At 38.7% G+C, this 16,897-nt stretch overlaps 1 protein-coding gene across 2 annotated transcripts in view; it reads left to right on the top strand.

The window, feature by feature from the left end:
* The first annotated feature begins 944 nt into the window (after positions 1-944).
* LOC111864897 (mitochondrial tRNA-specific 2-thiouridylase 1) overlaps positions 945-16,897 on the top strand; it is a 49,269-nt gene continuing 33,316 nt past the window's right edge. Inside the window, exons 1-2 of one of the 2 annotated variants that reach the window (XM_023852495.2) lie at positions 945-1,898; positions 2,714-2,898. In XM_023852495.2, coding sequence (XP_023708263.1) covers positions 1,843-1,898; positions 2,714-2,898 — 241 coding nt within the window. In that variant the 5' untranslated portion in view covers positions 945-1,842. Of the gene's footprint in view, positions 1,899-2,113; positions 2,404-2,713; positions 2,899-16,897 lie in introns of those variants that run through there. The other variant, XM_023852494.2, reaches the window with a different exon arrangement.

Here is a 16,897-nt window from a genome sequence, read left to right as displayed (position 1 = left end):
CCTGCAGCAGGGCGCGATGGCTCTCTTCCCCCTTCAGAATGCGCCCGGGCCGAAACAATTTCACAAACTCAAATCAACCTAAACAGCGAATTTGGAACTGGCGATGTTACCTGTCTGACGGTATTGGGAAGAGAGGACGAAGCATTCGTTCTGCTTAACCAAGAAACCTTNGCCAGAGTGGAACACTGCAAAGACATGTTACGGTCGGCCCAAAGTGATACAGAATTTACAAAATCATTGTTACTGGTGACGAGACATGGTGTTTTCAATATGAGCCTCTCACAAAGTGGCAGAGTGCAGCGTGCAGCATGGTTGAGCCCAAAGAAGCCAAAACCAAAGAAAGTGTGCATGTAAAAGTATCAAGTAAAGACACTGCTAACCGTTTTCTTTGATTCCAAATTAATCATTCACAAGGAATTTCTGCCAGAAGGTCAAACAGTGACTTCTGATTATTATCTCAGAGTCCTCAATCGTTTTTTGACCTAAATATTAAGCGTAAGGTTCCTGGTCACTCCTCCATGACAATGCCCCACCCCACAAATCGAAGATCATGCACGACTTTTTGGCCAGAAAATGGATCACAGTCCTTGATCATCCTCCGTATTCGCCAGATTTTGCTTCAGCAGATTTCTGGTTGTTCCCAAAAGTTAAGTTGCCTATGAAAGGAGACTGTCATGACACCATCCAGGACATCCAAATGGAATCTACCGCAGTTTTAAATGTGATTCCACAAAAGGAGTACAGTGACTGTTTTTGAAAACTTCAATCGATTCCAGCAATATATTGATTCAGAAGGAGACTATTTTGATTAAAAAGAGTGAAATTTTGAAAATAATTAATGTCTTATATTTTTAATGAACACAGTCCTAACAGAACTTGAACACACTGTGTATTCACAGTATACCACAAGACAAAGCCAGACATAGAAAATATAAGAGGTTTAAACTTGGCAATCAACCATGTGACCGTTCAAGTGACTAAGCTGCCATTGTAGCATGGTATACATAAGATCAGCATGATCTGCTTTGCATTGCCTGTACTGGCAGAGGAATTGTATATAGTACAAAAGGAAGAATGTTCAATAACATGCTTTATTTGGGATACGTACACTTGATGAAAGGCTAAACATATTCATAAGGGAAACACATCTTGTTAGAGAGGATGTTACATATGGACTATGATGGCATGGATTCAGTCCCAGTGAATCTCTGGTTGAGTCTCAAGTGGCTTGATGCCAAGATAAACTGACTGGCAGTAAACCACCAGTCAGAAAGTAACTCTGACTTTGACTTTCAACAGTACGAGTAATGTTTCAATGATTGCTGTGTTCTTGGATACTGAGAAAGCCTTTGACACAACATCACACTCTGGCCTCCTTTGTAAATGGTTAGAATTTTTGACAGGTCTTATTAAGCTAATTACTTCTTCTCTCACACACAGAAAATTTAAAGTTTTGATAGAAGACAAATTTTCTGTGCCAAGAAAAATAGCTGCAGGGCTACCTCAAGGTTGCATCCTTCCCCTAGTATCGTGCAGTCTATACATAAGCAATGCTCCCATGGCACCTGGATCTCATTTTACTGTGTTCGTGCATGATACATATATTTGCGTGACTGAGAATCCCTGAAATTTGCAGCATGGCCTCACTGGATTGAAGTCACAGTGTGAACAACAGAATGTAAAGGTTAATGAAGGGAAAACCCAGGTGACCCAATTTCTCCAGAAGGCTTGGAGTCCCTGATGGCATGCTACAACTAAATGAATGGACATCCCCTTTGTGAATGATGTGACATATCTTGCTGTTGCCTTCTGTAGGACGACGACATGGAGTTTCCATATTGAATGGACTGTAGCCAAGGCCTCGCACATGTGCTTAAGGACCTATTCCCCATTCAGAAGTGAGTGTTTAAGCACAAATACTAAACTTATGACTTAAAAAGCTCTGATTATGTCAGTAATGATTTATGCCTGGCCCACCTAGGAGTTCGTGAAACTGCAGAACAGAGTGTTCAGTACTATTGGAAATCTTCACAGGTACGCACCAGTCCTTGAATTTATTGTAGTTTTCAGAATTCCTTATGTGTACATCTACNATGTCTAAAAGAGAACAAAAATCTTCATAGATCTCAAGGAGACTGAAGCTAGGAATGACTGTGCTGACAAAGTCCAGCAGTAATTTAATTGATTAACCCATGTGACTTATGGAAAAACCTCGTCATGAGCCTCAAGAAGCTTGGCACTGAAACAAACTGATCTGCAGTAAACTGTCAACCCTAAAGTAACTCTGGCTCTGACTGTGAGTATGGTCATGAGTCCTGTGGACCTCAGAACCAAGAATGGCTGTGTTGGTGAGGGCGAGCAGCAATTAGCAAATCAAGCAAGTCAGTCTTTAGTTGGTAGTTGGTGAGTGCAGTTCTTGAGCTTTAAGTGTATAGTTTGCCATGAACCTCTTTTGTTATTAGCCATAATGTAGCAAAGCATAGTGAAGACGGTAATCAAGCAGTCACCATGCTTTAGTGATTTGTTTAAAGTGTAGATTCAATTACTCGTAGTTGCAATTTATAAGTGTTCGCTAAGTCCAATTACCAATCCAAACCCTTTGTCTAGTCACTAACATGTCCCACTATTCACCTCCCATTAGAAGCCAGTTTATAATAAGGAGATCCTAGACATATCTGATTAATGTAAAGGCACTTTGATTATCTGTTCACAGCAATCTACTGAAGGACTATCAGAGTGGCTACACACCAAATCCAGATATTCTCTGTAATCGCCAAATAAAGTTTGATACTTTTTGCAAATATGTCCAACATAAAATGGATGCTGATGCGATTGCAACTGGTCATTATGCCCGTACCACATTTGGTGATTTCTTGGAAAATGATGATCCTGTTGCAGGTACACTACTTCATGTTTGTAGAAGGTTATTTTCAATATGTTCATTGGCATTACTGTAGAAAGTTAAATTATGGCTTTGTGAAGAAAACACAGTGGACATGAAAGTGACTGGTTTGTGAGTTCCAGGCTGCCCACATGATGTTTATTTATAGTTTAAATAACAGTGCTTTCAAGAACAGCATCAAGTGGGAGGATGATCAGTAAAGTTAAAAGTTCTTTAATATGAGGTTGAATGTAAGGTTTTAAACGTTTTAATTCTTAATTATACTACATATCTTAACGTTAAGATTGTATCCATTTGATAGAAATTTGTTTCAGTGTTAACCTGCAATCCAGTGACTATATGTTATTTATTTTGAATCCACCTGATGATCTAGTAGGAATGGAACATGTAGTGGTATAGTATAACCACAATAAATTAATGCTGACTCCCTTTTTAGTTTAATTTTGTCTTATTTCATTTTTATTGCTAAAATTTTTGTGTAGATAGCCTCTATGTATTGTGTTTCTATAACAACAGAATCAAGAGAATAAAGGTAGCACCTGCATTCTTGACATATGTTTGGGAGATGTCCAGGTTTGAATTTCAGCCTCTTGGTCTTGCCTTCCGAGCAAGTTCCATTATAATATTTCAGATAGTCCTGATAATTTCATTCCATTCAGTATTATTTCCAATTTGCTATTCAGTAATCATGCTACCATTCAACACTGTGTGACCTGGGATGTCAACGGCATTGTCATATAAGCCATAAATACAAAGTAAGTACAAAATTCTATAATACAGTTCTCAGTTATCCATTTGCATTTGATGTCTAACCCTTTGCAATCTTACGAAGTATAAAAAATTCTTAACCTTTTCTGTGTGCTATTTGGAGATATGTATGTATGGCTTTGTAATTGCAGAAAATTATTTTACTGTTTCATTGTTTGAAAGTATAAGAGTTGGAAACATTCCTGTTGGATTGACTGGCTTATTTCTTCAGGCTCTAATAGTAGAATTTTAAGGTTGAACACATCTGATGCTAGTGCCTGCCATTTTAGGTAATTACCCTTCTTGCAATCTGTTTTCCTAAAGTCTATCTTAAAGGTATTCTTCCATCTCCATGATCTTCCCAGTGACCACAGCATCAGAAAGATGTTACCAGCAAAATTCTCTGTTCATTTTTTGTCTCAACACTTAGATGTATGGAGAGTTCTATCTTCTGGGATATAAAGCTATATAGTCTGTTGACAGTCAGCCCATGTTTCAGAGGAACATGTCACCTCCATCATCAGAGTCGAAGAATAAGACAAGCGAGAAACTGACATGAAAGAGGTTGCAAGCAGAGACCTTTGAAATGTAGGTTGAGTTTCAGTGGACTACACAGCATTTTATCCCAGAAGATAGTTATCTTCATAACCACCAACCCAAGTCCTTCTTAAATACATGTCGAGCCTATCAAAACATCCTTAATTTCATTACCCTAATACTGCTTGGTTATCTTTGTAAATAACACAGCATCTTCTGAACTGCCTGGTTAAGTCCAGATATTTTATGAAGCATTTTATTTTCAAATACTTGCAATTTATATTCTTCTTTGAAAGTAAAAGATGATTTTACAATTAAATGGGACAAGTGACAAACTCTGGTCTTGCTACTGCCAGTTAAAGTGGGAGGTTTGTTTGTTGTAAGACTTGAACATGTTACTGCATGGGTGTAATTGGAGATCCCCTGTATCTGTACTTTATAAACGTTTTTAGTGTCTGTAAAGACAGTTTAAGTACCTGAAAGAACGGTAAAGTGAGCTGGCCCTGTAACAGGCAATGGAGGCCCATAGGATTGTGAGATATTGGGGGTCCCACATTATCTAGAAAATTGGCTCACAGATGGCGGTAATGTTGTCAGCCTTAGATGCCTGCTGCCCTTTGCCCCCCAGGAAGATTCCTGGTATTCATTTCTGTTGGGGGCAGGTGAAAGGATTAGGTAAATTGAAAAAATTCACCTCATTTGGACTTGAACTCGTGACCTTCCAGCTTGTAGCATAGTACCTCAACCAACTACGCTACTGTGACCTGATAGAACAGTAGTTGCTGAAGATTTCTTCCTCAAACATTACACTGATGTAAGAAATTATGTGACACATAGAAAGTGACCCACCTTCTTTAATTTCTGGAACAACATTCTGAAATTTGAACCATAAAGTAAGAATTATTTTTGTAAACTTTCTGTTTGAAGCTTAACCCCATTGAAATCTTGGGAATGTGAAGGCCATAGTCCTCTGTTGATTATTTGTTCATCGAAAACAGTCCATAGAGTCAACATTGAATTTTCTGTGATTTATTCGAGTGCATTGCCTTGTGCAAAATAATCGTAACTAATTCTCAGTAATATTATATTTAAGCATCCTGTTACACTTTACACAATATATGACACAAACTCCGTCCTAAGTGCAACAATTTATTGTAGTTCTTTCATCTTCCTTTTTTCTACCCTACATGTTTCGGCCGCAAACAGCCATCATCAGGTGTATACTCTCACGTAGCTGCTACACTGCATGGAGTTTAAAATTTAAAAAACACGAGTCTTCCCAATTTTTCACTTCTCTGTTGCTAACAGGTTTTGATATATCAGAATCCTCCCCGCTGATATCTGTCAGATATGTACAAAATCTCTGTTAGCCTACACACGTCAATTTGATTTTCAGAACTGGCACTTTTAAAATCTTCAATTCAAATGTAAAAATTTCTTAAAATTTTTTCAAATTTTAAAATTTAAATTCTCAGGGGTACCCACTCTATATCTGTAGTGCTGCAGCGGCTACTTCTTGTTTTCAGCACTGTTCAGGTATTATTCTGTGTAGGTTCCATGTGTGCGTGCCACTGCACTCCGTAACCGTCCAAAATTGGACGCATGTTTATATGAACTTTTTTGATCACAAAGACCTAGGAAATCACCTCCTGCAGTTATGCTCTAAAGCCGTGAAACACCCTATATATATATATATATGATGCCTTTACATGTTTCGGTCAGTTAATGACAATCTTCAGAAGGCCTCAACAAGCAAGGAAAGGAGAAGCTGCTCAACAACAAACACAGACTCTTAACCAACTATATAAATAAGAAAAAACACTGCTGAGACCTCCAAAGGTGGCAATAAACCCAATCTCCGATTGATGGAAGGGGAACAAAGACACGGACCTTAGCAGTAAGATTTTAATATTAAGAATTTTATTAATATTTTAACTCACCACATTTTAGCTTAATTTAAAATCTTTATATATAAAACTTTGGACAATTTTGAACTTGATGTACTATGATTTATGTAATAGTAATTTCCTGAAGTGTTGTTATTTGCCTTCTGAAGATGGTCATTAATTGACCGAAACATGTAAAGGCATTATATACATAAATACGTAGGTCATACTGAAAGTCATAAGCAACAATTTTTTGTAAAGTAACATGGTTTATTATTGACAAACCAAATACACCACGTCAATCTACAGACCTTTCTTTATTTTTTCACATAATCGCCACTTCTTTGTACACATTTCTCCCAGCGTTCTGGGAGTTTGAAAATTCCCCTTCTGTAAAATTCCGTTCCAGCCATCCGAAGACACTGGCGCACTGCTTTCTGAATTCAGTGTGCTTATGGAAGTGTGTGCATGGGTGCGAGCAGTGTTCGAAGATGGGTGAAACATTTTAAAGATGGGAACACCAGCATTGCAGATGAGCCTTGGAGCAGTCATCCTCGAACAGCCTCAACTGAACGCAACAAGGAAAGAGTGGATGAGATCATTCAAGATGACAGGCGTGTGACTGTGAACACAATAGCCCAAAAACTATGAATAGGGCACAGTGCAGTACAGGAGATGATTGAAAGCTTGGGCGATAGGAAAGTTTGTGCTCGTTGGGTCCTGTGGTTTTTGACTGAAGACCACAAAGGTCCCATTGGAAGCAATTGCAAAGATGGGGTGGGAAGTTCTTCCACACCCCTCCTATAGCCCTGATCTGGCACCCTTAGACTACCATCTTTTCGGATTTGTGAAGGATCAGCTGCGTGGACAGCGTTTTGAGACAAGGGAGGCAATTCAGAAAGCAGTGCACCAGTGTCTTCGGATGGCTGGAACGGAATTTTACAGAAGGGGAATTTTCAAACTCGCAGAACGCTGGAAGAAATGTGTACAAAGAAGTGGCGATTATGTGGAAAAATAAAGAAAGGTCTGTAGATTGAGGTGGTGTATTTGGTTTGTCAATAATAAAGCGTGTTACTTTACAAAAAATTGTTGCTCATGACTTTCAGTACGACCCTCGTATTTTTTTTAGTCACACGGGACGGTGTAGTCAGATCATTCTATAGTGTTCATTACCATGTTCACAAAATCCTTCCTCTGATCCCTATCCTGAGCCAGATCAGTCCAGTCCATATCACTCCAGCCTATCTCTCTAAGATCCATTTTAACATTATCCACTAACCTATATCTTGGTCTTCCTAGTAGTCTCTTTCCTTCAGACTTTCCCACCAGTATCCTATATGCATTCTTCTTCTCCCCATTCGTGCTACACGTCATGTCGATCACATCCTCCTTGACTTGATCATTCTAATTAAACTTTGTGAAAAGTATAAGTTATGAAGCTCCTCATTATGCAGTTTTCCTCAATCACCTGCCACTTCATCTATCTTCGGTCCAAAATATTCTCAACACCCTGTTCTCAAACACCTTGTCCCTGTGCCTCCCTTAATGTCATAGACTAAGTTTTGCAGCCATACAAAACCACAGGCAAAATTATAGTTGTTTTCTTTTTGGTGAACCGGAATAGTACAGTCAATATAGTGACTGGCTACGGACTGGATGACCGAGGGGTGAGAGTTCGAGTCCCTGTAGGGGCAAGAATTTTCTCTCCTCTGTGTTGTCCAGACCTGCTGGGGCCCCACGGCTCCTATCCAGTGGGTACCAGGGGCACTTTCCCCTGGGGTAAAGTGGCCAGGGTGTGAAGCTGACCACTCACCTCCAGCTAGTGCCGAGGTCAAGAAAATGTAGTTCTATACATGAAGTCCTCCATACACCTTCATAGCATAGTAGTTAATTAGTTAAGCACGGGACAACTTTACCTTTTATATTCCAAATTTTATGTTTCTATACAGCAGGTGAGAAGACAAAAGGTTCTGGACTGAATGGTAGCCAGCATTACCTGAGTTTAGTCTGCTCCTAATCCTGACTCAAGTTTTGATTTGTCATTCCCAGATATTTTAACTGTGCCACATTTTCTGAAGGTTTGTTAGCTTATCCATATGCCATGAGTTTGCCCTGCATTCTGGTGAGGAGACAGCAACATATACTTACTGTTCTCTATGTTTACTTCAAGATGAACCTCCTTACTAGCGTCAATTAAAGTTTCTGTGTGTTTCTTTATGGTATCTATGTTATTGTCCAGTACATTCACATCATCAGCATAAACCATGTGTCCCATTTCATTTCATCCCCACCTGGTTTTCCTACACCTTCCTAATGGCATATTCTAAAACAAAGTTGCAAAGTAGTGGCAAAAAAGCATCTTCTTGTTTTATACTATTCTGGATAGGAAAATTATCAGACAGATATTTACCTATATGGATTTTACTGTACTTTTCTTTTAAATGCATTTAGTCAGCCAAACTAATTGAATGGGTACACCAAGCTCAATGAGAATATCGACCAGTACTTCCCTCATAACTGAACCATACGCTTTCTTTAAATCTACAAATATTTGATACACTGTCTGATTTTACTCCCATTTTTTCTCCAGTATCTTACAAGTACAAAATGTCTGATCAGTAGTTCATCTGTTATGTCGAAACCCACGCTGATGATCCCCAATAATTTTATTTATATATGGACTTAACCTTGAGAGAATATTGGATAAAACTGTGAAGTTGATAGCAGTGATGTTCCACGATAATTACTACAGTCAGTTTTATTACCTTTCTTGTGGATGGGTAAGATAATAGACTCCTTCCACTGATCGGGCAGTTCTTCCTTATTCCAAATGGAATGAATGAGCTTTGGGATCTCAGATCATAATGTTTCACCGTTTGCTTGGATCAGTTTTGCCAGGATTTTATCTCTGCATGGTGACTTATACCTTTACATTTTTGCAGTAGCAATTTCAACCTCAAAAGGACTAGGATCAGGTACATGTACATTCAGTAACTGAGAGAAGTTGTTCTTCCACCTATTCAAAATGTTGGGGGAATCTGCAAGCAGATCACCATTCTCATCATTCACTAAGTTACTTCTAGGTTGATAACTTCTTAAATTCATTTATTCCTCTATACAGATCTCTGATGTTCTTATTCTTACTGTTCATTTCAAGCTCATCAATTTTGTCTTTCAGGTATCCCCTCTCTTTAGTTTTGCAGTTAGTTTAGCACGGTCCAAAATATTAAAGTCTCCCCAAAACCTTAGCATATCATTTTTATTTTTTGTGTCAGTTTCAGCATCCAATTTATGAATTATGTAACATAATTAGCAGACTTTCAAAACACCAATGACACACTGGTTCATTGGTTGCATAATTGAGGTTGTGTTAGGTAAAAGAAACACTAGATTAATGTCTGCTCATGGAACCACAATCGAGGTCATTAGCTGAGGAATAGTCTAAACTCAAAAGGTCTTTGAAAGCAATGTTATTTTAGTCACAATACTTTATTTATTTCTGGAACAAAGTTGTCAAGAAACCAGTCATGAAAATCCTGCCTAATTATCCAGGTCTTTCTGTGCAATTTCCACATCACAGGTAGGGAATTTTTTTTTCATAAGGGAATGCATTCTGTTGTATGTATCAATAAATCATTTATATATATCTGTCAACACAACCATGAAGCAACTCCCACATTTGTGTTAACTGAGTTTATTTAACTCATGGTATAGCTACGCAACATGTTTCAGCACCATCCATCATCAGGCAATATAGTAAGGTCATGAAATACTAAATTGTAACAGTTATGGATCCATATTATGAAATGTCATATATTATAAAATGATTTATAGAATAATTTGTACCTTTTTATGCACAGCTTAATTCTGCCCCTGTATAAAAAGAGTTTTCTTATGTTAAAATACTTATATTGGAGTCTTCCTAAAATTAGTATATACAATTATGTTAGATTGAGATTTTGATGTAAATGTAAATATGGTTTTAGATTACAGTAGAACTTGGTTATAACGTCATCAAAGGGACCTAAAAATAGTGTCGTTATAAACGAATGTCGTTGTAACCGAAATGGGCACTTCCACAGTAGCCTTATGTTAGTCACGTAAAAATCCACCAAAAACCGAGTTAAAATGTTGCATTTTTTAGTGAAATACGTAGTTAAGTACAGACTAACGTAACATTAACGTGGAATTGCCCAAATGTGTAATATCAAAGACATATTACAGCGCTTTTCACTGACAATACACACCGCACTAATACTGTATATTAAAGGTAGGCCTACTCACCAAATTACAGTAGATTACATCAATTGTTGTGCCTTACTGTACCTAGATACGAGTACAGTAATCAGTTATCTTCATCTGTTTCCTGTTACTTGCCCAATACACACTTTCTAAATTACGTTCAATGTCCATATCAGAGAAATTCAGGAATGAAAATGACGTTACATACGAGGTTGATGCATTTGTGCATGTCGTACTAAGCAAGGTATAAAAACAGTTGCTTTATGAGGAATTAGTTCGTACCATTGAATATTTGACGCAATAGACAAGGTGTCGCAGAAACCGATGTTGCTATAACCAAGTTTTACTGTATATATTAATGTTAGACATTGTCTTCTGTCACAGCTATGCTGTTTACCTTCTCTCACTGTGTGAAACATAATTTAACTTCCTAAGTTCAGTTGTATATTTATTATTTTAGTGTACATATCTCCTCTTTTGTAATTTAACATTTTTGTTAATAATGTAGTCTAAGTGTACCTTGTTTTCTGCACTTTAATTCGTTCATTCATAAATTATGTATTCAATGAATTGATTCATCTGTAATAATTGAATTGTTACCTGTCAATTACTTTTAATGCATATTGGTTATTCTTATATTATTCTTTCATTATTAATAGTATATTGCTTTCTGCTTACTGTTATGAAGCTTTTAATTTTGTTCTTGCCTGTAGCACTGTCCTCTTTCATTGTTTATCACACACTGACTGTGCATTGGTTCGTTCGTTCGTTCGTTCATTCATTCATTCATTCTTCATTCATTTCCTTTATTTTCCATATATCCATACAGGTAACAAACCTAGGATGCGGAAATAGTCCCTTTGAGAATAGATGTGTCCAGATACATATACTGAATTACACGAGTTACATAATTAAAATCACTTACATTAATCAGTTAACATAAATAATAATTAAAATAAAAAATGTAATAAAATTTTAATTAACAAACATAATTTAAAAAGAATATTGTTATAAAACTTAAATTAATACAGTTTTAATTAAATTACCTAAATTCACTGAATTAAATGCATTACAAATTTATGACCAATTATATTGATAATATTTATTCATGGAATAAAAAGAATGATGATATAAAAACCACTTCAGTGCAGATTTAAAACTTCTCTCATCAGGAGCCAACATTCTTATTGTATGAGGAAGATGATTAAAAACTTTAATACCTGATATGTGTGCACATTTATTGTATTTTGTTAGGTTAACTGCAGGTAAATATAAATTATTGAGGCCTCTAGTTCTGTATTTGTGAATCTCATTGTTAAAATTAAATAAATGTTTATTATTAATTGTGTATAAAAGTAATAAATATATATACTAAGAGTAGAACGTCATTATTTCCAAATTCTTAAAAATGTCCCTACAAGACTCTCTTGGTCTAGAATTCGTTATAATTCTAATAACTTTCTTTTGGAATATAAAAACTTTGTTAACATAATAAGAGCCACCCAAAAAAATTATACCGTAACTTATGCTAGGATCTATGTGAGCAAAATAAATTAGCTCTAATGTATCTAAAAGGTACAATATACAGGTTGTTTCAAAATGATGGACCCGATTTGAAATTGCTATATATCTGCAACTGCAAACCACCCATGAATGAAACTCTTACCACTTGAAAGGGTGGGGGATAGAGTTTCGAAAGATTACCATCAGATGCCTCTCCCAGCGCATTTCCTCAATGCATCACTGCCTCAACATTGGATAGGGCGCATGGGGCCCCAAGACTTGGCACTGCAGTTTTGCCTCCAAAGATCTCTAGACATTAAATCCTGTGATTTTTTGTTGTGGGGATATTTCAGAGACCGTGATTTTATGCCACCATTAGTGACTGTCCTGGTTGACCTCAAAAACAGAATAACGGCAACGGTGACTACAGTGGAAGAAGACCCTTTGAGAGGTGTTTGGGATGAATTCAGCTATCGTCTCAGTGTTGTCCATGCGGCAGGTGGAGGGCACATAGAGCATTTATAAAAAATGTTAAGAAACTTAATAACTTGTTAGACCATTTGTGACCTTTCCTGTAATTGTAGCGTGTTGTCATCATGAAATTACGGTTCTGAAATTGGGTCCATCATTATTTTTCAATGAATAACATGCAGTGGATGGTATTAAGTGTGTTAGTGAAATGATGGATGGCAGAAGGTGGGAAGGAGTTGGAGGGTGATGTGGGGATTATGAGGTAAAGAGGATGGGGTGCGTGGGTCTCTAGGTATACTGTGGGGGGGAAGGTGTTGAATGTTTATAACTTGGGTATTTTGCTAATGTTATGTCATATCAGATTATGCCCCTCTGTTAATATGTTGTTTAGTAGTATACCTTGCTTACTAGCTTTGGATATGTGGGGTCTTTCATAAGTGTTTGACCTTATTTTGCCATATGCAGTATTCTCATTCTATTCCTTCCCCACTGTCATATTCATGACCTGTATCTATTATGTATTGAGAAAATTTTGATTATTGACCATTGTTCTTTATATCTCTAATGTGTTCTTTGGATGTTCTTTTGAATGTTTGTCCTCTTTGACCTATATATCTCTTTGGACATTCTCTACATTGCAGTTGATACTACTGAAGTTAGATCTATGTGTGGTATTTTTTTTTTCACTCTCATATGGGCATTATATTATTTCTAGTTCTGTATGCTATTCCTATGTTTATATTTCTAAACAACTTTTTGATTGCTCGTTTCCAGTTCAAAATACGTGAATGTTCTCCATTTTCATTTTTTTTTTTGATGGTTGATCTTGAGGGATTTTGTTGCTGATGTATTTATTCTTTGTTGTGAATAATGATTATTATTTAAGATTTCTTTTTTATTGCTTTCTCTCTCTATTTTACGTTAGTGAGTGGATCTTGATTCTTGCAGTTAATAAGATAATGTATTGCTGTCTTTTTATGTTTGTATTGATGGCATGAAGGGAATATTTTGCAGGATTCTTTAACGCATGAGAAGTTTCCATTGAGGACACAATTATCTGGGTATTCGGTAGTGTAGTTGGTTGAGGCACTATGCTACAAGCTGGAAGGTCACGGGTTCGAGTCCCAATAAGGTGGATGTTTTTCAATTTGCCCAATCCTTCCAGCCGCACTCTGGCCCTGGGGTTAACTCAGCCTCTAACAGAAATGAATACCAAGAATCTTCCTGGGATGTAAAGGGCAGCCGGTGCTTAAGGCTGACAATCTTACCACCATCTTTGAGCCAATTTTCTAGAAGACGTGGGAACCTCAACCTCTCACAACCTTAGGGCCTCCACAGCCTGTTACCTGGATAAATTTACTTTTACTTAACACAAGTATCGGTTGTGACTTCTTGTCACCATTTGCATTCCCTTCAACAAGCAATGTGACAACCTTTTGCTGCCTTAAAATCATAAATTTTCGTTTTACCAAAGTGTACGATCTTGATGGCATTTGCTTCCGGTATAACTCTGATTCTTCTGCATTGAAAATCTGCTTAGGGCTGTATACTTCCTCTTCTATAATCTTCTTAAATTCTTCTGGAAAAACGTCAATTGCCGTGGTATAGTCACTAGCAATCTCTCCCTGAAAACATTTATCAAGCATAGATAGGATCGCCAAACATACTTGCACAGTAGTGTATTACTGTTATATTGGAAGTCAGTTGCCCCCTAACCCATTCTTAATGCTGAACAGACAGTAATAACACGACATGAAGGAATCAACATCTCAGTGTTTTGGAAAATAGTCTAAAAGAATATACTTAAACTCGAAATAAGAAGCTCTTTCAGAGTGCATTCTCCTACTTTCACCGGAATCATTTATATTATTTGTTACTGAAATATTTTCAAATTATTTGTTAACTACGGTTCTATTAGAATCTCTTTGTGACATTTCCATTATACCTAATTGCATCTCCTGCTTGCAGAATAATTTCTGTTATCTTTGTTATGGTGTTCATAATTCTTTGCAGTAAATTTTCAACATATTTTCACTTTTATGAATGACTGTAGATGGGGTTTGGATTCATGATTGCATTTATTGAACTCTTATACACACATCTCATAACTACAAGTAACTCTAGTGCTATCACTAATTCACACACACACTGCAGTTCACTACAGCACACACTTAAGTTTTTTCAGTATGTTTTGTCTTCACTGGTTGTTGCCTGGTAATGGCTTAAAATGCCGTAGCTTTCTCAGCTTCCTTGTGCACGTCCTTACTACCCAGAGACTGTCTTTCAACTAATTAAACCCTAGACTTGTCCTGCTTATAATACTTTGGCAGGGACTGCACAGGAAACACCTCTCCCAAAATTTCTGTTGTTGCGCGCACAGCCTTCAGCGTGGACCATGCAAAAAAGATCTTTCCTGTTGCTGTTTATTGGCCGTTGCCTAGTAACGGCCGCTGTCTAGTTTGTTTCTCGGTCATTGCCTAGGAACAGGTTTACATGACACTCCTCCATCCTTAAGGCTATTTGTCTCGAATAGCCTACAGTCCCGCCATTTCTACATTTCTGAGGGCTGTGCTCGTGACATCTGTGATCGGCCTCGTCTTTCTTCCCCATGACTCGGGTTTTACGGTGAGTACTCGCCAACTGCTCCCGTCACTGCTTGATTAAGGCTGCTCGTCTTGAGCGGTTCCCTGATAAGGTGCCAGCCGGTCAAGATGTACCACCATCCTCAATCTAGGGTTCAGCTGGATCCTGTATACCACATCATTTATCCGGGTATATCCTTGTATGGGCCCCCTGTGAGGATTAAAGCTTGGGCGATAGGGCTACGCTTTGTCACACTCATGGTAGCCCGCGCTGGTGACCAGTCGTAACGCGTTTTTGTTCTGTCACTCCCCAGCTTCAGGTGTTGGCAGACATAATTGTGAATATTGTGTAGATGGTCCTCTAAATATGCCGCATGATTGATTATGGGTTTTTACTTAATGGGGGCTGGCCTAAACTGCAGGTGGCATGGCAATCGAAATTATATTCGAAACACTAGGCAAGCCGGGCTAAAACCCGTAGTACCGTGAGTAGATTCCCCGTAAGTAATCTTGCATTCCAATCCGTCTGGTGTGATGCGACGAATTTTCGCAGGTGCTAGTTATCAGTCGAGCCTCAAAGTTATGGCCCTTGTCTCTATGTAGCTAAGCGGCAGAAGAATTTGGTAACTAGCGCTTCCACCACTGTCGAAGCTTCTTGATTAGGAATAACATAGGCTTCTGAGCCCTTGGTAAAATAGTCCATAGCGTTCAGTAGGTATATTTTTCCTTGGTCTCTTCATGGGAAGGGCCCTCCTACATCGATGGCAATCCTTTCGAATGGTGTTCTGGCATTATACTGATACATTTGGCCCCGGTTACTGGTTCGGGGGCCATGACTGGCTGCACAGGTGTCGCACTGCCGGCTCCACTTTTCGGTGTATGTTTCCTTAGGGCCCTGCTACAGTGATGGCAATCCTTTCGAATGGTGCCCAGGCGTTATACCGATGCATTTGGCCCCGGTTACTGGTTTGGGGGCCGCGACTGGCTGCACAGGTGTTGCACTGCCAGCACCACTTCTTAGTGTATGTTTCCTTAGGGCCCTGCTACAGGGATGGTAATCCTTTCGAACGGTGCCCAGGCGTTATACTGATGCATTTGGCCCCGGTTACTGGTTCGGGGGCCGCGACTGGCTGCACAGGTGTCACACTGCCGACTCCGCTTCTCAACATCGTTCCTTGTCTGGAGCCTATAGTACATTTGCCTGACTGTATTTAGGGTCTTGTTGACACCAGGTGACCTGATGGCCCACCATGTAGGTTTGTCAGAACGTCGTTCACTCTGCTCTGAGGGAGAACTATCTTGACTATTTTTTATCGTCCTTCGGTGGATTCCCAGTGGCGCTCTAGTATGCAGTTCCTTATAACGAGAGATTTCTATTGGGCCCAGAAGCTTTTGTACCTGGGCACTGTCCTGTCTGTACGTCCAGAATGGACCCTATGTCCTGGTTGTTCGTTTGTTTCCTTCTCTGAGCGGCTAGATCCCAACCGGCTGCGGCAATAGCCGCAAAGGCCAGTATCTGCATGATGTCCTCAGGATTGCAAGTAGTTCCTGCTGGGAGACGCAGTAATTTCTCTCGGCCTTGTTAAGTGCCTTACTGTAGTAAGCTATTACTCGCTCCTGTCCGTTCTGTATGTGGGACATTACACCTCCAATCCCGATGGCACGGCTATCAACGACAAACCTGTCTCTTGGCTGCTGGTAAGCAATAATAGAGACATGCAGAGGGCCTCCTTCAGTGTTGGAAGGTTGCCTCCACTTCTGGAGTCAACTGGAAGGCCGATTTCTTGTCCATAAGTTTGGTTAGCTGTTTCTCATTGTTGGTGTATCTAGAAATAACCATCTGTAGTGTATGCATAGGCCCAGCAAGCTTCTAATTTCATGTTTGTTGTTCGGGGTCAGCAATTCCTGTACGGTTCTCAGCTTCTTGGGTTCGGTGGTTATCCCCTCAGGTGAAACAGTATGCCCAATGCACCGTATTTCCTTTTTTTCTGGGATGAGCTTCAGGTGGGCCTCACATAATCGGAACA

The sequence above is a fragment of the Cryptotermes secundus genome, unplaced genomic scaffold (genome assembly GCF_002891405.2).
Source record: "Cryptotermes secundus unplaced genomic scaffold, Csec_1.0 scaffold2130, whole genome shotgun sequence".
In the NCBI taxonomy this organism is placed as follows: domain Eukaryota; kingdom Metazoa; phylum Arthropoda; class Insecta; order Blattodea; family Kalotermitidae; genus Cryptotermes; species Cryptotermes secundus.
The sequence above is the reverse complement of the archived record's forward strand: the minus strand, read 5'-3'. Positions and strand labels throughout refer to the sequence as shown.